This window comes from Lucilia cuprina, chromosome 6 (assembly GCF_022045245.1).
Source record: "Lucilia cuprina isolate Lc7/37 chromosome 6, ASM2204524v1, whole genome shotgun sequence".
NCBI lineage: Eukaryota > Metazoa > Arthropoda > Insecta > Diptera > Calliphoridae > Lucilia > Lucilia cuprina.
This window is the reverse complement of record NC_060954.1, coordinates 50,460,803-50,487,465: the sequence shown is the minus strand read 5'-3', so window position 1 is coordinate 50,487,465 and position 26,663 is coordinate 50,460,803. Positions and strand designations below refer to the sequence as shown.

The 26,663-nt window shown below is 31.6% G+C and overlaps 1 protein-coding gene across 1 annotated transcript in view; it reads right to left on the bottom strand.

Annotated features, from left to right (window-relative positions):
• The window catches only part of LOC111681408 (cyclic nucleotide-gated cation channel alpha-3), a 214,725-nt gene that overhangs the window by 127,284 nt on the left and 60,778 nt on the right, over window positions 1-26,663 (bottom strand). Inside the window, exon 2 of the mRNA XM_046954158.1 lies at window positions 25,392-25,643. Within this exon, the coding sequence (XP_046810114.1) occupies window positions 25,392-25,608 (217 nt within the window). The 5' untranslated portion in view covers window positions 25,609-25,643. The remainder of the gene's footprint in view (window positions 1-25,391; window positions 25,644-26,663) is intronic.

Sequence of the window (26,663 nt, the reverse complement as noted above, 5' to 3'; positions counted from 1 at the left end):
TTTTTTTGATCAAGTTACCTTTGAAAAACATGTCAGTTATTATGTGTAATGTCAATTATATTAATTTTTTTGTTAATCTGATTAAAATGAGTGACCAGAAAAAAGTGCGTACTGAAATTATTAAATATTTTCAACTAAACCCAACTTGGTCTTACAAAAAGTTGGCCAAGCATACAAAGGTCTGCCGTCAAACTGTTTCCAATGTTATTAAACAGTACCGGGAGAACTTGTCAGTTGATAGAAAACCTGGTTCTGGTAGAAGGAATGGTCCACATGATGTTTCTAAAGCCAAAAAAATAGAACTCATTTTCAAAAGAGCTCCCAACACATCCGGTAGGAAAGCAGCTCGGTTAGCTTAGTGCTCGGACTATTTGGTACGAAAAGTTAAAGCTAATGCAGGTTTAAAAACATACAAGGCTCAAAAAGTTCCTGACAGGAACGCTGCTAAAAATTTAGAGGCCAAAAACAGAGCACGGAAATTGAAGTCAAGTTTTATAAAAAAATATTCTTGCTGCATAATGGATGACGAAACGTATGTTCTGGCAGATTTTTCGCAACTTCCAGGTCAAAAGTTTTATGTTGCTGATGCTCGAGGGAATGTTGAAGAAAAGTTTAGGACCCAAAAGCAGACAAAATTTCCCAGAAAGTTCTTGGTATGGCAAGCAATATGCAGTTGCGGCAAAAGAAGCCATTCATTTGTTACAACGGGCTCTATAAATACCGAAATTTACATCAAGGAATGTTAACAAAAAAGGCTGCTTCCATTCATAAGACTTCATAATGTGTCCACTTATTTTTGGCCTGACTTGGCATCCTGTCACTATGGTAAACAAGCCCTTGAGTGGTACAAAAACAATAATGTGGTATTTGTACCAAGAGAGGCAAATCCTCCAAACTGCCCGGAGCTAAGGCCAGTGGAGAGATATTGGGCTCTTGTTAAAAGAGAATTGAAGAGTACAAAAAAGGTGTCCAAAAGTGTGGTAGATTTTAAACGGAGATGGACTACATGTTCGAGCAAAGTGACAGAAAGCACTATAAAAACGTTAATGGAAGGGTTTCCGAAAAGGGTTCAAAATTTCATCACTAGTGATTAAAACTATAAAAATATTTTTTTTTTTTGTAAATTGTAATAATAATTTGAATCAAATAAAAAAAAAACTGTAAGTTTAGTGGTTTCTTTTTTATAAACATATATGTATGTTAAGAATTTTTCGATCTCACTCCTTAGATTAATCGATTGACTTGACTAATCTGCTAAGCAATAGCTTCTTCTTGAATCGTTAGATGTTCTGCCCACTTAAATAATAACACAGTCCAACGATGGGAAAACTTTTGAATAATTTTAAATAAAAAAGGACAACTTACTACTTAACAAAACAACTTACTCAACAACTTCTTTGTAATCTAAATATACTTTCTTAACTCCCTATTTGTAAGCGAGCGTAGAAGTACTTGCCTCCAATGACGTCACCGTGTTAAAATAATATGTTAAAATGAGGTTTTATTAGCATTTTAACTCATTACTTTTCAATGTAAGTTTTTCCTGGTTAACATTACAATTTGAAAACTATTGATCTAAATAAGAGTCGTACTCAAGAATAACTAAATGTTTTTTAAAGGAACACTTTTTATATATAGAACATTTTTTTTGCAAAAAAATATACGATAAATTTTCTTTTGTTGTACAATAATGTTTTACCAAAAGCTATAGCTACTTAAATATTCTACTAACTAAAATAATAATTAATATTTTACACTAATTATTTAAGCCACTTTATAACACAAATCTTAAAATAAACTATAACAACGAATTTTGATAAATAGAACAATAGATGTACAAAGAGAGATGAACAAACTCAACAAATTATGTTTACTTGCCTTAAACAGATTATGGCAAAAAGACTAGTGTTCGTTAATAAAACAATTAAGCATGTATAGTCGGACATGGGCGATCCTATGATACACTAGATCAGTGAATAGATTTTTGTCTTATTTTCGAAATAGTTTAACAATTTTGTTTCACAAAAAAAAGGAGATTTTCTTAAAGGGCGGTTATACAGAGAGCCAGGATAGGATAGGAGAGAAGGATATGCAGAGAAGCAGACAGACACACTGATAGACAGACAGACAGACAGACAGACAGACGGACTGACGGACAGACAGAGAGACAGACAGACAGACAAACAGATAGACAGACAGGCGGACATAATCGATTTAGAAAGTAATTCTGAGTGTTTAAGATGTAGCATCAATATTTTTTAATATTTCAAACTTCAGCACAAACGCACAATACTCATGCCCTTGTAGGGGCATGGGTATTGTGCGTTTAGACAGACGGACAGACAGACAAACAGATAGACGGACAGACAGACAGACAGACAAACAAACAGAAAGGCGGACATAATCGATTTAGAAAGTAATTCTGAGTGTTTAAGATGTAGCATCAATATTTTTTAATATTTCAAACTTCAGCACAAACGCACAATACCCATGCCCCTACAATGGTGTAGATAACATGCAGGATACAAATGTTAAAGCCAAATAATAAACCACATTTTAAGCACTGCTTACAAGAAGCGGCAAAAAAAATAGGCAAAAAAACCTCAAACTCACAACACATGTCTGCATTATACACAAAGAGACCAGCAGAAGGACTTAAAAAAAAACACGCATTTACATATATATATTTATGTCAGTATGTGGTTCTACTAAGCTGTAGCAACAGACATAAAAGGTAGTTTAATATAAACGTTATAATCCGCTTACTCTTTGATATGACATGTAAAGAATTATAGTTTTTAGGAAAAAGAGATATACATCCAAAAAAAATCGTAAAAACAAAAAGTAGAATCAGTGTTACATATGTATCATACTAATAAGTAATAGACTCTAGGGGCCAAATTGTTACAAAAATACCCAAACATACCAATGTATGTATGTTGTTAAATATTAGTCAGGTCAGTGAAAAAGTATTGATTTTTTCTAATCATCTATAATAAAGAATATTTCGTTTTACAAATGTTATTTTAAAATTTTAAAAATATCATAACCACCCTAATACCCTTATGTAAATATTAACACATGTGTATTATGTTTAAAACTTATAAGATAAATAAAATTTTAAAGTTGAAATTTTGTTTTTTTTTATTAAGAAAATAATAAATCATCTTTTATATAAATATTGGAAAACACAAATAAATAATTTATTTTAGTTTGTAGAGAATTATAAGAGAATACAACAAATATTAAAAATTTTGAGTAAAAATATAAAACTCCGTTTTTCTCGAAAACTTTAAAGGATACAGCAAAAGCGAAATCTGTGATCACTCTAATTTCCTTACAAAAACCAATATTTTGAGTGAAAACAGAAAAGTCGGTTTTTCTCGAAATCTATAAGAAATACAGCAAAAACAAGCGAAATCTGTGATCACTATGATTTCCTACCAAAAACCAGTATTTCGAAACGAACAAAAGTTCGTTTTTCTCGAAAACTATAAGAGATACAGCAAAAATCAGTGATCACTATGATTTTCTATCAAAAACCGATATTTTGAGTGAAAATCTAAAAGTCCGTTTTTCTCGTAAACTGTAAGAGATACAGCAAAAACAAGCGAAATCTGTGAACACTATGATTTTCTACCAAAAACCGATATTTTGAGTGAAAACAGAAAAGTCCGTTTTACTCGAAAACTATAAGAGATACAGCAAAAACAAGCGAAATCTGTGATCACTATGATTTCCTACCAAAAACCGATATTTTGAGTGAAAACATAAAAGTCCGTTTTTCTCGAAAACTATAAGAGATACAGCAAAAATAAGCGAAATCTGTGATCACTGTGATTTCCTACCAAAAACCAATAATTTGAGTGAAAACATAAAAGTTGGGTTTTCTCGAAAACTATAAGAGAAACAGCAAAAACAAGCGAAATCTGTGATTACTATGATTTCCTACCAAAAACCGATATTTTGAGTGAAAACATAAAAGGCCGTTTTTCTCGTAAACTATAAGAGAAACAGCAAAAACAATCGAAATCTGTGATCACTGTGATTTCCTACCAAAAACCAATATTTTGAGTGAAAACATAAAAGTCAGTTTCACTCGAAAACTATAAGAGATACAGCAAAAACAAGCGAAATCTGTGATCACTATGATTTCCTACCAAAAACCGATTTTTTGAGTGAAAACATAAAAGTCCGTTTTTCTCGAAAACTATAAGAGATACAGCAAAAACAAGCGAAATCTGTGATCACTATGAATTCGTACTAAAAATCAATATTTTGAGTGAAAACATAAAATACCGTTTTTCTAGAATACTATAAGAGATACAGCAAAAAAAACCTAAAACCTGTGATCACTGATTTCCTACCAAAAACCGATATTTTGAGTGAAAACATAAAAGTCCGTTATTCTCGAAAACTATAAGAGATACAGCAAAAATAAGCGAAATCTGTGATCACTGTGGTTTCCTACCAAAAACCAATATTTTGAGTGAAAACATAAAAGTTGGGTTTTCTCGAAAACTATAAGAGAAACAGCAAAAACAAGCGAAATCTGTGATTACTATGATTTCCTACCAAAAACCGATATTTTGAGTGAAAACATAAAAGGCCGTTTTTCTCGTAAACTATAAGAGAAACAGCAAAAACAATCGAAATCTGTGATCACTGTGATTTCCTACCAAAAACCAATATTTTGAGTGAAAACATAAAAGTCAGTTTCACTCGAAATCTATAAGAGATACAGCAAAAACAAGCGAAATCTGTGATCACTATGATTTCCTACCAAAAACCGATTTTTTGAGTGAAAACATAAAAGTCCGTTTTTCTCGAAAACTATAAGAGATACAGCAAAAACAATCAAAATCTGTGATCACTATGATTTTCTACCAAAAACCAATGTTTTGATCGAAAACATAAAAGTAAGTTTTTCTCGAAAACTATAAGAGATACAGCAAAAACAAACGAAATCTGTGATCACTATGATTTTCTACCAAAAACCAGTATTTTGATGAAAACATTTAAGTCCGTTTTTCTGGAAAACTATAAGAGATACAGCAAAAACAATCGAAATCTGTGATCATTAAGATTTCCTACCAAAAACCAGTATTTTGAGTGAAAACATAAAAGTCCGTTTTTCTCGAAAACTATAAGAGATACAGCAAAAACAAGCGAAATCTGTGATCACTATGATTTCCTTCCAAAAACCGATATTTTGAATGAAAACATAAAAGTATGTTTTTTCTCGAAAACTGTAAGAGATACAGCAAAAACAATCGAAATCTGTGATCACTCTGATTTCCTACCAAAAACCGATATTTTGAGTGAAGACATAAAAGTCCGTTTTTCTCGAAAACTAAAAGAGATACAGCAAAAACAACCAAATGTGTGATCCTACAAAAACCCGACATTTTGAGTGAAAACAAAAGTCCGTTTTTCTCGAAAACGGTAAGAAATACAGCAAAAACAAGCCAAATCTGTGATGACTTACATTTCCTACCAAAAACTGATATTTTGAGTGAAAACATAAAAGTCCATTTTTCTCGAAAATAGTAAGAGATACAGCAAAACCAAGCCAAATCTGTGATCACTATGGTTTCCTACCAAAAACCGATATTTTAAATGAAAACATAAAAGTTTTTCTCGACAATTATAAGAGTTACAGCAAAAATAAGCGAAATCTGTGATCACTACGATTTCCTACCAAAAACCAGTATTTCGAGTGAAAACATAAAAGTTCGTTTTTCTCGAAAACTATAAGAGATACAGCAAAAATCAGTGATCACTATGATTTTCTATCAAAAACCGATATTTTGAGTGAAAACCTAAAAGTCCGTTTTTCTCGTAAACTGTAAGAGATACAGCAAAAACAAGCGAAATCTGTGAACACTATGATTTTCTATGAAACATAAAAGTCCGTTTTTTTTTCAAAAACTATAAGAGATACAGCGAAACCAATTGAAATCTGTGATCACTAAGATTTCCTACCAAAAATCGATATTTTGAATGAATACATAAAAGTCCGCTTTTCTCGAAAACTATAAGAGATACAGGAAAAATAAGCGAAATCTTTGATCATTATGATTTCCTACCAAAAACCAATATTTTGACTGAAAACATAAAAGTCCGTTTTTCTCGAAATCTATAAGAAATACAGCAAAAACAAGCAAAATCTGTGATCACTGTGATTTTCTACCAAAAACCAATATTTTGAGTGAAAACATAAAAGTCCGTTTTTCTCGAAATCTATAAGAGATATAGCAAAAACAAGCGAAATCTGTGATCACTATGAATTCCTACCAAAAACCGATATTTTGAGTGAAAACATTAAAGTCCGTTTTTCTCGAAAACTATAAGAGATACAGCAAAAACAAGAGAAATCTCTGATATTTTGAGTGAAAACATAAAAGTCTGTTTTTTTAAACTATAAGAAATACAGAAAAAAAAGAAAAATCTTTGATCACTATGATTTCCTACCCAAAACCGATATTTTGAGTGAAAACATTTTGAGTAAAACATAAGTCTGTTTTTCTATGAACTGGTCTATAAACTAGTCTATGAACGTCTCTATGAACTGGTCGATAGACTAGCCAATGAACTAGTCTGTGGACTTGTCTGTGAAATAGTTTGTTGATTAATCTCTGAAATAGTCTACTTGCTAGCTTGTTGCCTTCGCCTCTTTTGGATATCCTACTGTCCAGTCTATGGTCCAGTAAATTTACTACTTGTTGACAAGTCAAAACCTACCTTAATGTCCCTGTAGTGGTATTAGGTCACACTTTAGTCATATCGGAATCATTTTCTGAATCGATTTAGCTTTATCCGTCTGTGCATACATTTTTGTCTGTCTGTCTGTATACTGCAGTTTGCAATTTCAAGATAATTTGATTAAATTTGGCATATAATCTTCTTTTGACGCAAGGACGAAGCCTATTAAAAAATGATAAAATTAAATAATTGCAAGAAACTATTTTAAAATTTATTTATTATTATTTTTGCTTTAAAAGTCTTTTTTAATTCCTGTCACATAAACAATAACGAAATTATCATTAGCCTTCTATCTTGCAATGTCTAAGTGTCACTATTAATTTTTATCTATTAATGCCTTCACAGGGGATTTATTATTATTATTTTTTTTATTATTTTTAAACAACTTTGATGGACATTTCATAATAAATTTTAACGATAAAAAAAACTATTTCAAATATAACCTCAAAAAATACTGTGTTTATTTAAATAAAAATATTTAAGTGAAAAAAGAATTGATAGCAAATGTATCAAAATACAAAACACACACACACCTACAAAAACTATCACTATTACCAAATACACCCAGGGGTATAATATTTCAAAAGAAAAAATCTACAAAAATAGCAAAAACCTTAAATAAAGAGGAAATGTTAAAACAATACATATTGCAAAATATTTATACATAAATTTCAAAAAATGTGCTATAAATATAATGGCATTATTAAATCGATGTATTTGAAAATAATGGAAATAAGATTGTTTAGCCAATATTTATGCTAAAAATGGGACATTTGATAAATTTAAATATTTTGCAACATTTTAAGTTTGGCCATTTTTTTGGCATAACTAATGCCTGTGACAAGAACAGTTTTTTTGGTGAGGCAATAAAATGTTTGAAAAAAGCAAAAAAAAAAATCAATCAATTTGTATTATGTAAAAGCGAAAATAAATACCGATATAATAAAAGGCTTTTCAAATTGGTGAAAAAATTGTGCGTTTAAAAGAACGTGTGTGTAAATTTAAAGTCCAAATTCTATTAGAGTTTAGAAATTTATTTTCAAGAGATTTTATCGAAAGGTAAATAAATGTGTTTTCAGTTATTTAAATATTCAACTCTTTCGAGAAGTGAAGCAAGTTAAAGACGACTTTATGGACTAGTCTGTGGCCTAGTAAAATTACTACTATTGGCCAGACCAGATCCCCCTTTCATTTATAGAAACCATTTATTTCCGATTATCCTCCAAAAGCCTCTGAAAGAGGATATGGTTATGGCTTTCTTATACATTGCATAACACAACACCTACTAGTCTGTGGACTAGTAAATGAACTAATCGTTGAACTTGTTTAACGACTTGTTCGATGATCTAGTCTGCGGATTAGTCTATGGACTTCTTTGCGATCCCTTCCTTTTAAAGGAAGCATATTCCATATTTTATTTTTGATTATCCTCAAGAGGTTTAGTCCATTGTTCACGTTATAGACGAGTCTGTGACTACTCTATGGACTAGTCTAATGACTTCGAGCTCCCTTTCTTTTAAAGTAAGCATATTACATATTTTATTTCCTACTATGAGGACTAGTAAATTAACTACTCTATGAACTAGTCGATGGTCTAGTCTGCGGACTAGCTTATGAACTTCTTCGAGCTCTTTTCCCATTCCTTTATAGAAAGCATATTCGCTCGTTCAATTCCGATTATCCTCAAGTAGCCACTGGAAGAATATTCGGTTTTGGATCTCTTTATTTTGGCTACTCAATAACTAGTTTATTGTGTACATTAAAATACAAGTTTGGGAACTAGTACATGAACTTCTTCGAGCTCCCTTCTCTTTATAGAAAACATATTCGCTTTTTCATTTCCGATTTCCTTCAAGTAGCTACTGAAAGAGTATTCGGTTATGACTCATAGTCAAACGCATACACTATATGATGATTAATGTGCTGTTTCTAGATACCGAGCGAGTAGTTTGAGTACAAATTTTACTTGTATTTTGTTATTGTAACAAAAACAAAATACAAGTAAAATTTTAACTCAAACTACTCACCCGTTATCTAGAAACAACATATAAATAACGTTTTATTTTGAATAGTTTATTGAACACGTTATAGGCTATGAACTAGAATATTGACTACTCTATGGACTTGTCTAATGCCTAGTATATGGTCTTGTCTATGGACTTCTTCGAGCTCCCATCACTTTGTAGAAAGCATATTTGCTCCTTCATTTTCGATTACTCTCAAATAGCAGCTGGAAAAGCATTTGGTAATGTTCAGCATGATTATAGTTACAACATTATCAACTTATAACACCTTATTTGCATTCTTAGTGGCTAATGGCCCTCTTATAGTCCAACATGATCATAGTTCCAACCGATATCACCCTAATTGCCTTCATCCATTTTAGAACGAACTTTTGACTAGAGGCTAATGTTGTTATTAGGAAAAAACTAGTTTAGTGGTCTTCAGTGTAGATCTCCAACCTATCTTGTCTCTCAGTTCGCAACCATGCATGTCATAATTCATACCTACAGGTATTTGTTTCTGGATCCAATATCTCACAATTAACCACAATTTATGTTTTGCAGCACACGATCATGAACATCAAGTGTTAATTAAGCAGCAATTTCAAAAATGTTCGTAAGTAACAATTTATAACAAATTTATAACAAACGAACTGAAGCCGAGAGACTTTCAAACAAGATTTTAAACAAGAATCCTTATAAACGATGAAAACGTTTGATAATCCAAAGCAAAAGAGATCATATATGAAGCTGGATCAATAAGAATTGAGTAATCTGTACTCAAGTCTGGAAGTACGGTTTTCCTTAAACGAATTACAAAGTTCTTAATTCAACTACGATTCCATTAAGGACGAAACCCCAAATTTAAGTCTTTTTAGGATCATAGTGATCAAACGGTGTATTTCTTTTGAGAATTTAGATTTTGATTTAATACTAATGGTAGATTAGAATAATATTGATTTTAATATATAAAAGCTTGAATTAATACCCAAAAGGGCTTGATTTGTGCACCATTTGTACTTAATTTTAGAATTCCAAATATTTCAAAGATACAAATAAGTATTTGTAATATATTTTTCAAAATCTTAGCTTCTAATTGTAAAAGAATTCTAAGAAGGTTTAGAATATTTCTTTAATGATCTAAGAAATTTTTAGTAATATTTCAAATTTTTGACCGATTAGTAAGTTTTATGTCTTATTGGAACGATACATTCTAATTCTTATACAAAAACCCAGCAATTATTTTTACACCCTACACCACTATAGAGGGGAGGGTATTATGCGTTTGTGCTGAAGTTTGTAACACCCAAAAATATTGGTCCTAGACCCAATCCCAATCGATTCAGAATCACTTTCTGAGTCGATTTAACTATGTCCGTCTGTCCGTCCGCCCGTCCGTCTGCCTGTCTGTCTGTCTGTCTGTCTGTCTGTCTGTCTGTCTGTGTGTATATGTAAACTTTGTGCGCACGCTACAGGTCGCAATTTTCAAGCTAATTTGATGAAATTTGACACATACTCTTTGAAATCGGTCAATTATTTCTCATAGTCCCCATACAACCGTACCCCCCAAATCGGGCCTTTAGGCCCACAATAAAACAAATTAAAACATATAAATGCTTAAAACAAATTAAATGCTTTATTTAAAAAAAATCAAAATTTAAACATACTGACTGGTATAGGGAGAATATCATATACATACGTATGTACGTATGTCCTTCGAAAAGTAATCATTATGATTATATCAGTAGAACATAAAAACATTTCATTAATATTACTAAAACTCATTTCCTAACAAAATTTTTACATATTTTTTTTTTTAATTTTCATTTAAATCCATCATTGTCATTAAACTGCTTTCCACTTGGACCAATTGTAACATGTTGTGGCTTTTACTTTACACTCAAAAATTTACTGTATTCATTACTTGTCTTTTTCTAACCATACAAATGAGTCAGGGTAACAATAACAAATGGAATAATAATGTTAAAAAAATGTATGTTACAAAGAGCAACAACCATAGAAGTCATAAAATATTAAAACATAAAAGCAACTAAAACTGACAACAAATTGCTATCCACAAGAATTTAACATGAAAAGGTAAGATACAAGGGGCAGATTAACAAACGAAAATAAAACGAAACAATTAAAAATAAACATTTTAAATGAAAACAAAGGGAAAAACAAATCAAAAACAAAAATTTTATAAAAAAAATAAAACAATCGAAAATTTTCTACAAAAAGAAAACTTTTCCAAAATTTGCTTTAAAATAGAAGGAGAATTTTAAAATTTATAAAAAATACCATAACATAGCAATTTTATTCTTCACCCGTTACTCTATAGTAAAGAGTCTGTACAAAGCAATGTATTTAAGAACCACATATATTCGCACCCCATACTTGCTTATTCATAGATCGAAATCGAACAATCAAATTGCAATTTTGTCAAAGGCAACATGTAGAAAAGCATAAGAAATAAAAAAAAAACAAATAAACAGAAATGTTTGTTTAGTCACAAAGACTTGTCATATTCAGAATTCAGTTGTGAATGTCGAACAATTCGAAGAATTTTAAATATTTATATGCGAAAGTATGCACGTGTTGAAACAGAACAGTGAAAAAGAAAAAAGAAAATTTATGGGAACATTTTCTTAAAGTAAATCTTTACATTTTCTATAAAAGGAAAATTTATTCGAAGAATTTCTATAATTAGAAAATTAATCCGAAAATTTTCTGTAAAAATTTTGTTCAAGTATTTTCTATAAAAGAAAATTTATTCAAAAACTTTTCAAACAATTTTGAACAAAATTTCTATAAAAATACTAAGCATATCTGACAGACTGTCGTGAGTTTTAACTTTTTCATCCACAGGGTAGACTTGAGAACGGTCTACCATCGCCCCTTTATCTTCAATGAAGACTCAGGTGGCAATTTTTGCACATTGGCTATGACCGGTCCATGCGCAAGTACTTTGCTGGAGTACTCGAGCTATCTAATCTCTTGCCAAAGTAGTCACGTTGTAAGACAACCACACTACTATGGCTCTGTTGATTCGGCAACAGCACCTAGAGACGTAACCGGTGGACCGAAGCACGATCCATCAATAAGCCGTAGACATTGTTCTTACTCACAGTGACACGCTGTGGCAAGTCTGATATGAACAAAGTAAACTCTGAACATATCTGGACAAGGAAAGAAAATTAATCGGTATCACTTGTATATGATACTATTCATCCATCATCATTCAACCCAGCACACATCTCATTTATTCGACACATTCATAGAGAAAAACATACGACACATTCATTTAGATATACGGGTGGATGAGGCCCGCATACCTCTACATTCATTCCGTATCATATACAATTGACTCCAACCCATTTCCAACGCTTAGTCCCACAGTCACTCCTCTGTGGGGTATCTGTTGATTTTCGGCAACAGCACCGAACTTATCCCGAAATATTGACCATTATCATGCATCAGTCTTTTAACCGCCACTTACTGTCCCCGCGAATTTGGGTTTAAACCACAGCCACTACGTGGATCCCGAAGGAACCTCAACCAATTGACCAGCCAGGACATAGTCTGCGGGCAACTGGCCACCCGTAGTACCAGATTATACGGTGCTCTGGTCTGACCTCTGGCAATCTATGCAAGGACTAAGCCAAACAGTAGACTGTAACCAATTTTTCAATCCCGATCATATTGGAGGTATTGGCCACCTCTATATACCCCGGGATTGCAATAACACCAAGGCGGAGGTCTCGCCAAGGTAACATGCCCCCGGGGGGAACTAAGCATATCTGACAGAATTGTTGAGGATTTTAAATTCGAAGAGAAGTGGGATCTATAGAAAATTGATTTCAACAAACATACATAATGACAGACGGCTTTGCTATCTATTAAAACTCCGCATCCGCGTTAAATTACAACAGAATGGCCCAGCTCACTCTACCCCCGGGGGCATGCTACCTTTATGAAAGACCTCATCTTGATGTGATTGCAATACCTCTAGTCTGTTGGGACTATAAAAAGGTGACGATCAAATGTATCCTTGGTCTTTTCTTGAAATGATTTAATATGTGGTCGAACCAGAGCACCACACATAATCTGGTACTCCAGTTGCCTACAGAACTTTGTTCTTGCTGCGGTTAAAAACCAAATTTACGCGAAGGGGTTGATTAGTTAAAAGATTGAAAATCGGTGATACATTTTTGTGGATAAGTTTTTGTTAATGCTCCATGTTCAAGGAGCGGTACAAACCACAGGGCAAGGTTGTGTTTTAATAAAAAAATTGGATTTGAGTTGATACTTGTATCACATGGATAAGTGGGATTCTAAATTGTATACTTTAATGGGTCGAAAAGTTATATTATAGAAATTACAAAAACAATGACAAACATTATATATACCCTAATCACTCTACCCCCCGAGGGCATGTTAGTTTGATGTAGGACATCATCTTGGTATGATTGCAATACCGGTGAAAAGAAATGCTACCAATACCTCTAGTCTGTCAGGAATATTAAGACGTGATGATGAAATGTATCATTGGCCTTTCATTGGAATGATTTTGAACACAGGGCAAGGCTTTGTATGATTTGAGTTGATACTTGTATCTGATGGATGAAAGGGATTCTAAGGTGTATCTGTGAAGATGTCGGATTGACAGAAGGAATGACGGCTAAAGTGCCATAGGAGTTACCTAAATCTAGCCACAGTAAGTTCTTATGGGCTTGTGGAAATAAGACTTCGAACCACCAGCTATATCCTCCCATAGCAGCTGTTTCCCAAGCAACAAAAGCCATCTCAGTAGTGTGGTTGGGCGAGCGACTTTAAGAGGCCTAGAAAAGCACTGGTGAGTCTTTTAATAGATGAAAATGTTTGTAAGGAGATGGTTTTCACCTGATGTGGGGTCGGTCCCTTCTATCGGCTCTTATCAGTGATTGCCTTTTCCATTATCGAGCTTATATTAAGCTTGCCTATCACACCTGTCATTCATCAACGGGACTACTATGACAAGAGATGAGAGGCTCAACCAGTGGTTGAAAAAGACCACCGTGATATAAGGCCAACATGACAAGAGTTCAAGTGAAGCACTTCGACATTTATTCATAACTTTCTCACGATGCAGAAGGGTATACAAATTGCATAGAAAAAAATTCTATAAAATGAAAATTTTAAAATAAAAAAGTCTATAAAAAAAGGTTTTACAAAAATGACTTCAAATTTCTGAAAATTTTTTATAATTGCAAAAATTATTCAAACTTTTCCAACTTCAATTAAAATTAAATAATGATTAGCTCATAACTTCTAAAATACTATATGTTGCACACAAAAAAACTTTCTTAAACCATAGAAAAATGTATTCTTATAATTTTATTGAATAAACAAAACATTATGATTGTGGTCAACATCATGCTACCTAATACAACTGCTGCTCCTTAATATATAATAATGTTTCTTTTTATCAATATATGTGGTTTTTCATATCGAATTAGCGCAAAGCACACACACCCAACTCATATCAGATATGTACATAATACACTAAGGATCCATAATAAATCAATCAGTTTTAAATGGAGAAAAAAAATAAATGTCAACTTATGTGTGTAAATACACATTTGTTTAGCGTGTTTGTGCAGGCATTAGTATAGCTCTTGAAAAGGGGGTTTTACTTTTAATGGGTTTGGTTAACTACCCAGCAAAAACTATAAGTCATTAGACTTTTAATTCTAATCACTAACCTAACAATATACTTTTTAATGACTACTACATTACGTCTGGATTAAATAGAGGTAGTGTTATAAGATCTTATTAATAATGTGTGATATAAATTCTAATTCATTGGCATCAATGAAGCGATTTTCATGAACTATTTTTCTAATTACTTGTCAGCAACTTGACATCACCATGTTTAAATAATGACTAAAAATTCTGTAATCTAAGTAAATTTTAGCAGTTGTTGTCTGGTGGCAGGCGCTTGATAAGGCTTCACTCAGACAACTACTGGAAAAAAATCATGAAAACTACTGCGCTTCTTATAACTGGCGCTCTCAGAACTACTCTTTCAAAGGCGTTGTTCAATATGCTCAACTGGCTCTTAGCTGACATTCCAACCAGGCAATTGGCTATGACAACTGCGGCCAGATTGTGTGCAACTGACAATTGGTAACATTACTCCATAGGCCATGCTAGGATCAGTGATCTCATACCAAATAAACAATATAATGTTGATTATTTTATTCCCGTACCGTCTCTAGTGAGACAGTTCCGATATCATATCTCTACGGAGTCTCAGGAATTTCTCCTTCCGCCAAATAATTGGTTCCGAGTATATACAGATGTATACAAGACGTCGAAAGAAGTTGGCTGTGGCATCTTCATTGAGGAATTTGGAACGAAAATCTACTTTCGACTGTAGCATCCTTCAGGCTGAAATATAGGCGATAATATTGGAGGGCTTTAAATTGGCTAAGGTGCTATCGGATATCTAAGGTAACTTCTTCGACACTTTATCCGTCACTCCTTCTATCATATTGTCTTCTCCATAGACACAACTCAGAATCCATCACATTCATCTTAATCCAACTTAAAGCACAACCTTGGCCGGTGGTTGGTACACAGAAAGTTATCCACAGACAGGACAAAGTCCATAAGGCAACAGGACAGATTATGTGGTGCTTTGTTTCGACCACATATCAAATCATTCCAAGCAACTATCCTTGTGGATAGTGGATCCGTTTTAGCATTTCCGTCTATCTTTCTGCATAGATATCTACAAGATTAGTATCTTTAATAATTCTATTAGGCATATGATCGGGAAGAGCTCTATTTAAAATCAAAAAAATCGGTCATTCAAAAACCAAAATAAGAGCTAAAATCCAAGGTAACCTCGGAGAATTTCATCAAATATTGACATACCCCCGGGGGTAATGGTAGAAGGGTATATAAGTTTGTCATTTCGTTTGTGATTTTTATTATGTCCGTCTGTCTTTATGTGTGTTTGTTGAAATCAATTTTCTAAAGACACCAGTTTTAGTTATCTTCGGATTTCAAAACTTCAACAATTCTGTCAGACATGCGTTCGAGAAGTTCTCTTTGCACATTATGGTGAAGGGTATATATGATGCGGCAAAGCCGAATATAGGACTCTTAGTATTTTTATATTAATTTTGTTCAAAATTGTAAGGAACATTTTTTAATAAATTTTCTTTTAAAGAAAATACTCGAACAAAATTTTTACATAAAATGTTCGGATAAACTATTTTAGTAATTTTTTTATCAGAAAAGTTGTTCAAATTTGTAAGGAAAATTTTTTAATAAATTTCCTTTTAAAGAAAATACTCGAACAAAATGTTTACAGAAAATGTTTGGATAAATTTTCTAATTGGTCTTCCGTTCAACGATTACTGTAGAAGTTGTCAAAACGAGGATGAAGAGGAAACTATTACTCATCTTCTATGTCAGTGTCTTGCTCTGGCGGGTGCCAGACTTCGGACGCTTGGATCGACATACTTTGGTGATCAGTCTGATTTGTCGAATATTCAATTAGTACGTCTCATGGATTTCATTTATCTGAACTCAATACTCACACTGTTAATCCATGGCAACTGGCCTGGTGACTTCTCTCTTTCTATCTTAAAAATCTTACTGCTATTCTCACTTTCTCTTTACCAACGTCTCTTTTTCCACTTTTTCCCTATCTCTGTCTTTCTTCTCTTACAGGTATTAACAAAGGGATCAACAAGGACTCAAGTAAAGACGAAACGGCGAACCTGTGATAACCTAACCTAACCTAAGCCCTTACATGAGAAAGTTTTTGCTGGGTAGTTTGTCTTAGAAATTTACCAGGAAATACAAAATGATTGTATTGTGTTCTAAGAAATATATTTCCACATTTCCAATACATTTACCTATAATAACAAACGCACCTATTTTTCTAATCACATATGTATAAACATTCATACATATATTATTGACCAGTTTTCATGTTTTTGCCCTTTTTATTGTTGTTATTTCTTAACAGAATTATTTTTCTTTGTCAAATTGTTTTATAGTGTTGACGGTTGTCTGCGGTTGTTGGTTTTGCTGGGTTGTGGGTGAATGGTGTTGTCAGGCGTAAAAAAGCAAAACTTCTTTTTTCCCCTTTCTATTTAACTCAAGTGTGGTTTATCAATTTTGCGGCTTTTTTTCTAAAGTTGTTTTTGTTATAAAGTATTGGCAACATCTGTTATTGTTTATTTCTTTTTTTTCCATACATATTGACACTGTTGTTGTTGTTGTTGGTGTTGTAGTTTTTATGCCACAATAGTCTGAATTGTTGCCGCATTATGAAGACCATATGTTTTTGTTTGATTTTATATTGACTGCAATAAGTCTTATTGACCGAGTTCTTGAGTTTTTATTACTGCCGCTGTTGCTGTATTGTTTTTCTCATCTTTACAGTTTCTTTTATTTTTTCTTCTTTCTTTCTCTTCTCTTCCCTTTATTCCTTAACTGGTTTCTGGTTATATTTGCTAAATTTGTTATTTGTTAAAGCAGCCATTTAAATTTATTTGTTTTTTTTTCTCTCTTCTTTGTTTCTTTTTTTTTTATTATAAATAAAATTTAATATCACAAAATACTACTTGTAGACCAATAATAAAAAATAATAAAAATAATATGTATATTTTATGGCTGATTATTGTTGTTGCTGTTTTTTGTGTATTGAGTGTACGAAAAAAAAATGCCAATGAAATTGTTGTTAACCAATGAATTATAAATGGGGTTTTGTTAACGGGGCGTATGATTTATATATTATGTATGTATGTATAAGTTTTGATGATAATTTAACACTTGAATATTATTTGTATCATTTTATTTGTTATTTTAATTATAAAATGTTAAGAATTTTTTTGTGATTTTAATTGTTTTTATATTCTGTTACAAATATATAATCAATTTAATACTTAATGGGCTGTTTCAGAAGCTAGATTGATGAAAACATACATAACCATTAACTAGCCTATGTACTAGTCTTTTGACTAGTTTGCGAACTAATTTGTCGATAAGTGTATTGTCTTGTGTGTTCTATGAACTTTTCTACGTTTTTATCTTTGGACAAGTCTACACTTTTGTCCAAGGATTAAACTACGGTGTAGTCTATGGAATAATCGACTGACTAGTCTGTGGACTAGCCAAGTGAATCGTGTGCTGCAGAGTTTAATGACTGGTCTATGAAATAGCCTCGTGACTGGCCTATGGAAAAGTCGACTGACTAGTCTCTGGACTAGCTTGTTGACAAGTCCCTGGACTATCCAAGTGAATCGCTTCGTATAGAAAAATTTAGTGACTGGACAATGGAATTGCCTAGTGACTGGCCTTTAGAATAGTCTAGTGACTAGTCTAATGAATAGCAGCTATAGTCTATAGAATAGTTTAGTGAGTGGTCTATGGAATAGTCGACTGACTAGTCCCTGGACTAGCTTGTTGATAAGTCCCTGGACTAGTCAAGTGAATCGTCTATAGAAAAGTTTAGTGACTGGACTATGGAATAGCATAGTCACTGTCCTATTAAATAGTCGACTGACAAGTCTCTGGACTAGCTTGTTAACAAGTTCCTGGACTAGCCAAGTGAATTGTCTATAGAAAAGTTTAGTGACTGGACTATGGAATAGCCTAGTGACTGGTCTATAGAATAGTCTAGCGACTAGTCTAATAAATAGCAGCTGGTCTTAATTACCTAGTAACTGTCAAGGAATATTGTAGTAACTTGGAGACTAGACTTTGGATCAATCTAGTGACTAGACATTGTATAAAGAACTAGTCTTTGAACTAGTTAATTTTGATGGAATAGACGAACGACTAGGCTATATCCGATTCGAATTACCATGATGTGGGCTAGTCTATTGACTAATCTTTGTATTATGGACTAGTCGAGTAATTGGTCTATAGACCAATCCAGTGATACAGTCTAGTATATGGAATAGTCGAGTGGTTTGTCTATAGACTAATTACCAGATGTTGGCCGAGTGTAGTAACCAGTCTAAGACCTGGCCTATGTCCTAGTCTATGGCCTAGGCTAGCGACTAGTCTATGAACTAAACAAGTTCATAGTCTATTGATTACTCTGATAACTTTTATATGAACAATTCTAGTGACTAGTGTATGTACCAGTCTAGTGAAGATTAGTCTATGGACAAGTCTAGTGACCAGTCAAGTGACTAGCCATGTGACTACTCACTGATCTAATGACTAATCTTAATATTATGGAAAATTCGAGCGACAAGTCTATGGACCAGTCTACATATCATGCAGTGGCCAAGTATACTGACTAGTATATGGCCTAGTAAGTAACTAATCTATAAACTAGGCAAGTGACTAAAACCTAGTCTATGGGCTAGTCTACGACATGTCCATGCCCTAGTTTATGAACTAGGCTAGTGACTAGTTTATGAACTAAGCAAGTTCATAAATAATTCTATCGAATATTCTTGTAGCTTTCGTATGAGCTATTCTTATGACAAGGGTATGTCATAGTGAAGACTAGTCTTTGTACTTTGGACTAGTCTATTGACTTTTCTAGTGACCAATCTAGAGACCAGGCTATGGCCAAGTATACTTGGACTAGTATATGAGCTTCTGTAGTAACTAGTCTATAAACTAGACAAGCGACTAGTCTGTTGAATAGCGTGGTACCTTTTGTATGGACTAATCTAATGACTTGTGTATGAAACAGCCTATGGACTAGTGAAGAAACTTCTCTATTGACTAGTCTATTAGTTAGTCAACAGCTCTGTTAATTGACTAGTATAGTCTACCATATAGAGTTAGCCACCGACAATTTATTTGATTTGTTAGTCTATGGACTAATTAATCTATGGGTCATTGTCTGTACTATAAAAAAGGCTAATGACTGATTTATAAACTTATCAATGTAATAGTATATTGAGGAAATTAGAGAGCATTGACCTATCTACAAACAGGTACATGAAAACTTTCGATTAGTTTATGAAATAATTTCTTGAATAGTCTGTGAGGAGTTCATTAGTTAATCAATAGACTAATCTATGAGCTAGTCTATTCACGAAACATTATTGTTTTTACTTATTTACACTTTAGATAAAATGTAACTATGATTATTACTTAAAGATCATGAAGCAATGTTAACTGAAATCTTATACAACTAATGTTTATTTTTTCTTTTAAAAGTCGACATTACTAAATCTTTTTTACATATAAAACTTACTTAATTCCTACTAACAGTATTTTACTTTTATTTCCTCATATCTTCCGGTTTCCTGTTAATACAGATTTGTTTCTCTTCTCTTCTTTTTTTTTTTGTTCCATTTTTATCTCTCTAAACATGCAACTAATGTGTGCTATGTAAAGTTGTAGTGGTCTGAGAGATTGTCTGATTGATTGTTTGATAGATATGGTTAGTGGTGGGTTTGAGTATTTGATTTGGTTGAGTTGATTTAGGTTTTGAATTTGATTTGATTTAGTTTTTTTTTTTTTGTTTCTCTGCCTTTCTCTCTCGTTTTGTTTGGTTTGCTATAAACCGAAAAAGAATATAAATTTTTTGGTGTTGTTTTAAATGTTTATATGTAGTTTTAGAGAGAAGAAATGAAACAAAGGATGACAATATTGGAAGCAGCTTTTTTAAGAAAGTCATACTTGAAACAATATGTTCATTTGCTACTTATTTCTAAAATTGTCTACTATTCTCCATGAGAAAGGAAAAATATCAAAATGAAAACCTAACAACTACAGGACGTATGAGCAATTTTTAATATTGCAGTGCAATAAAATGTTAATCATACGTCATCAGTATAATTTTATATAAAAAAAGTTAATGCGAATAAAATACTAATAATTAAAAATTATTATACTAATTTAAAATAATTAATAACAAAAACAAACTAATAGTTATGATAATAAAATTTATTTAAAAAAATTAATTTTGTTATGAAATATTTTTTTATAGAAATATTGTTTATGTCACAGTTTTTCCACAGTTTTAAACTGTTTATTGTAATTTGAATTAATTAAAATTCGTAGTATTTTATATTTATTAAATTTTCATTTAAATTTTTAATTAAAATATTTTCACTTTAAATGGTTGACAATGTTTATGAATATTTACTACATATTATAATATATTTAATTACTATTGATTGTTTAGTTGTTTTATCTAAATAATCTGCAATATATGCATTTAAAAAAAAAAACAAAATCCTTATTAATTATGTGGTAATAATTTAGATCTGATTATAACGAATGTAATTAGTCGTACATAAATACAAAATTAAGCTGCCACAAACATTAAATCCAATAATATATTTGATATTAAAATTTCAAATTAAAACGTTTAGGGTGTGAAGACAAAATAACAATTTAAAAAAATTTTTCAAGGAAAGGGAATCATTTCTTTTTATATCAAAAAATAATAAAATAACAAATTATTTGGGAATATTATAAATTATGAAATATTATTTTTATTAAAAGAAATTTTTCTATAATAAAAAAATTCGCTTGAAGTTTTCATTTAAAAGAAAATTTATCCGAAAATTTTGTATAAAAATAAAATTTATCCAAAAATTTTCTTTAAAAAAATTTAAAAATTTTTTTTAAAAAAAGTAACATTTCCATTTTCTATTAAAAGAAAATTTGTCAAAAAATTTTTTGTAAAAAGGAAATTTATCTAAAAATTTTTTGTTAAAAGAAAATTTATTTGAAAATTTTCTACAAAAAAAAACTTTTCTTAACATTTTCTCCAAACAAAAATTATGTGAAATTTTCTTCAAATATAAAATTTGTGCGAAAAGTTTTCTATTTAAAGAATTCTTTATAAAAATAAAATTTATTTAAAGTTGTTTTTTTAAAAAGAGAAAATTTATCTGAAGAATTCTCTATAAAAACAAAACTTGTCTAAAAATATTCCGTAAAAAGTATATTTCCCAGAAAATTTTCTAAAAAAAATTTATATAAGAACAATTTCATGTCAAGTAAGCCAACTCAAAATATCGACTCTGATGAAATATGCTTCAAGGTTTGGTAGAGTACAAGGGGGATCATAAGTCACTTTGTGTTTTGAGGCGGCCTCAAATTAAAATCACAATACATATTTGTAATTCTTTGTTCAGAAACCTAGTTTTATTCCTTTTGATATTTCTAAAGTCATATTAATGTACAAATAATGTTTAACTTTTCCTCATTGACCAAAAATGGCTATATTTCCCCGCCCATGGGGTAAATGCGCCAAGGAAATGAGAAAAATCTTCAATTAGTAAAAAAATACGAAAATAAAAACATATTTTGATGTTTTATAATTTTATTCATTAAACCAAGTTTAACACCATTTTGTTCTACATCAAAAACATATATTTGGCTCATATGCCCCAGGGGCAGTTCTAGGGTTTAATTTAAATTTATTTCGGGTTTAAAATTATGTTATCGAATGGATCACTATTATCACAGGGTTTTATTCAAATGAGTGTAACTTTTCACCTATTGGTTCTATTGAAAATTTTCAAAATTTAGTTTAGATAGTTATTTCTCCATTCTGTAAAAGAAAAAACAATTTTTGGAAGAGGTCTTTTTTATAGAGGCAAGGATCATGAGGCCCTATAATTATAAAATTCATGAGGGTCATAAAGGTTAGTATAAATCTTGGTTTTGCTGCTCTTTATCGAGATACAAGTATATTGAACATAATTATGAACTTAAAAGCCCTATTCGGCGAGTTCACTTGTATTGGGGCGAGATTAAATAATGGACCAATGTTAGTCATTTCCAATAGGCTTCGTCCTAAGAAAATATAAGATCATGTGCCAAATTTCATTGAATTATCTTAAGAATTGTGACATGGATGGACAGACATAGATAAATCGAATCAGTAAATGATTCTAAGACGATTGTTATACGTAAGGTATATAACCAATATTATTGTTCGTTGGAAACATCATCACAAACCGAGTATACCCTCCCCATGTAAGTTTGTTCATTTGTTTCGAATTTACAGATGGCTTTAGCCTAAACCAATTTTCTTAAAATTTTAAAAGTGTTTTTCGGTATTTCTGAAAGGAACTATTTCTAAGAAGGTGAGGTGCCTTGCCCGCCTATAAAGTTAGTCTTAAAAGTCTCTTAATTCTGAAACTAATACAGCTATAGTCCTAAAATTTCGTACAGACAACTTTGATATAAACATTTGTAGACAATATGGGTGGAATGATTATAGTAGACGTGGCACCTTACATACTAAAAAAATATGAAATCAGTTTATCTGAGAAAATATAATAGCTACATTACTCAAATTTTTTCGCAACCAGTTTAGTGTCAATATGATCTTTTGAGACAAAAAGTGAACTGATAGTCTTAATATTTTGTGAGTTGGGGGCGTGGCACCACATTCATGAATAAAATACAAAAATTCGTTTATCTTGGAAACTATTTGAGTTAGAATTTTCAAGTTTTGTATGGAAAACTTTAACATCCGTGTTAATAAATTGGGTAGTTAACTGGTGGACTATCTATGGGGGAGGGGCACCTGCCATATGAATTTAATAAAAAATTTCGTTTATTTGGAAAATTATTAGAATTTGTTTTTATAAATTTAGCACAAAGAACTTTAAAATTCAACTTAATTATTTTGGGAACAAAATGGGCAGACATTCATCAAAACGGGTCTTGAACATACCCCCCCCCTCCCCCCTTTGAATTTAATAGAAAAAATCGTATACCTAATAAACTATAAGAGCAAGAGTCTTCAAGTTTTAAATGAAGAACTTTGCAATTCATCTGAACATTTGGATAATAAAGGGCGGACTATCAATGGGGGGATTGGCACCTCATTGGAATACTATCATATAAACATTAGATAGATATTATCATGAGATTTTGGATTGCAAGAAACTTATTTCTGTGTATCGAACTTCATAGCTTTACTTGCATTTTAATCCAGTATTGTGCGTTTAAGTGAATTTCAGAAGGGGCCTAACATGGTAGGGTTAATTACAGACTGAATTCTCATAAAATTCGGTAGACATAATGAACTTAATTTTGTCGAATTTCAGCGCTATACTCGTATTTTGAAGCCAGTAGTAAGCGTCAAAGTCATTTTTTGAGGGGGACCTTAAATGGAATGTAGACTTAATTATGGACCGATCCTCATAAAATTCAGTAGACAGACCTTTGCTCGTAAGAAACTTACATCGAATTTTAGCGCTATACTACTAATTTTTAAGTCAGTAATAGGCCTTAAAGTCATTTTTGGACTGATCCTCAAAAAACTTAGTAGAATAGTTACATCTGATTTTCGGGGGGCAAATCTGAACCGATATTGCTCAATACCAAACCAACCCTACCTATACAGCATATTTGTGAAATTTTCAACCCTCTAGCTCTTTGCGTTCGAACTCTATCGTGCTTTCAGCAGACAGACAGACAGACAGACAGACAGACAGACAGACAGACAGACGGACGGACGGACAGACAGATATAACTAGATCATAATATTTCAATGTGTTACAAACTATATGGCAAAATCAATATATCCCCATAAATTTTAATGCTGGGTAAAAAAAAAGTCGGGAATATGATAGATCTAAAAATAACAAAGTTTGATATATTTTCAAATTGAAAATATATCAGAACTAATTATTGTAAAACTATGCTTTTGGCAAGTAGTTATATATTTCAAATCATTCTCATTTAAAACCCCAAAATCTCTGTATTTGCTAGGAAGACATACCTACATGTATATAGATGTACCTGCTTTAAGTGTTTAAAATCAAACCAAACGAAAATGATAAATTGGTGTATAGAACTTCTTCATACATAAAAAGACCATCACACGCACTCTCATTCCAATACATGCACCAATAACGGTCAAACAACACAATTTTAATAGTAAAATACACCACACAAAGGACCTAAATATCTATTTGACAATGATAATACACAGACACAGATGACATGATGAGATGCGATGAGTTATGGATGCAAAGAAAATTCAGGTGTATAGATACATGAAGATAAAAACATGTTGTTCTATACAGCAGGGAGTTTAAACAAAAATTGAACTTGGAGTGATAAGGGAGAGACAAAGAAAAGCAAATGACCACTAATTTATGATTTAAGATAACAAAAAAAAAAAACACTACACTATTTCCTCGAGTAATTTTGGGATAACGTTTAACGTGCAGGGAATGTTAGTTTTGTGGGGGTTAAGAAAATTTATAATGTTTGTTTGGTAAACAAACCTTTTTTTATAATACTACACCATTTCCAGGTTACATTTTAAAGTATAAAATACTTTAAAATCATTACAAAGTAGCAGGACTTAATAAAATGTACATTGTCTACCCATTACAATACATAAACAACTACAGGATTAAGGTAAACAAATTTATTACTATCTGTGTATGTATAATATGGAGGGGTGAGTAGAGATTTTTTGTTAAACATTTTTTGTTTAATGTTAATTTTACTTAAACATTATCTTTTGCCGTCTACAAAAACTTAAAAGTGTTCAAGTGGTGTTCTTTATTTTTTTCTGTGAAATTTATCATGTACAGTGGGTTCTTGTTGGAGGAAACAATAATAAAAAATAGAAAAAGAAAACAATGTTATAAAAAAACTCACCTGTTGAATAGCGGGGTCCATTATTTATATTCGCACCGATGCCACCATAAGTAAAATGATGACTTGATTCTCCAGTCCCCGAAACTACAGCAATTTCATCCAGTTCATGACCGGGTGATGCACCGGCCGATACTAAACGTGTTGACGAAGTCGCTGTATTACATTCAGAATTTTTGCGACCTCGTAATGATAAAACCAGCCGTTTGGCTGTTGACATTACCACCGTTGTTAATGGATGAAATTATGTAATAACTGAAAGAAAGAATTGTGAAAAAAAGAGAAATGTTAGAAAATCAAATTAAGCAGAATAATTGAAAAAAAGTTTCATTTATTAAATTTTATATAAAAGTTAATAAAAAGTAGTGCAAACGTTAAGTAGTCTGCATTGAAAAGAAAGTGATTATATAAGCCATTAGAGAGTTTTTTCTTAATCATAAGAGTAAATGTGAGTTCTCATCTTTATTTGATAGAATTAATAGTAATTGGTATTAATGGAAAACCCTAAAAATATAAATTGACCCATAAACGTAAAATTTTTTAAAGAGTAAAATGGACACCAGATTTTAGGCTTAAAGATTATGTTTATCTAATCAATTACAATTGTAATTGAAGCATTACAAATTACTTGTTCCCGCTACAATCGGTTGTGCGCCCCGAAACGACTTGCAGTTTTAATAAACAAACGAGGATTGTCAACTCAGCCACACCAGCCACTGTAATTAAAATTTTTCCAATTACAATTACTAGCATTTGGTATTTTTCCCCTTATAATAATAATTACTAGTATTATAAGTATTATAACATGTAATTACAATTAATTGCTATTAGGTACTAATAAGTATAATTTGAAATTTTTCAATTACAGTTTCAATAAACGTTACGAGTGATTGTAATCAAAAAGAATTACTTTGTGTAATCATTACCAGCAAGAAATTCAGATTCTGCCTAGGCCACGATTACAAAAATTTACATGATCAATTAAAATTACCTGTAATGTGTAATTGAACAATAACCAATTGCAATTACTTGTTACTAATTACGAAATGTATGTAATAATTGTGATTGGCAAAACTTTAATTATAATTAAAAATAATTGTAACTGTTAAAGCTTCAATTTAATGTAATTGTTAAAAACACAAAAAATCAACACAAGTTAGTTAGTTGGTAAGTTAGTAAGTTAGTAAATTAGTAAATTAGTAAGTTAGTAAGTTAGTAAGTTAGTAAGTTAGTAAGTTAGTAAGTTAGTAAGTTAGTAAGTTAGTAAGTTAGTAA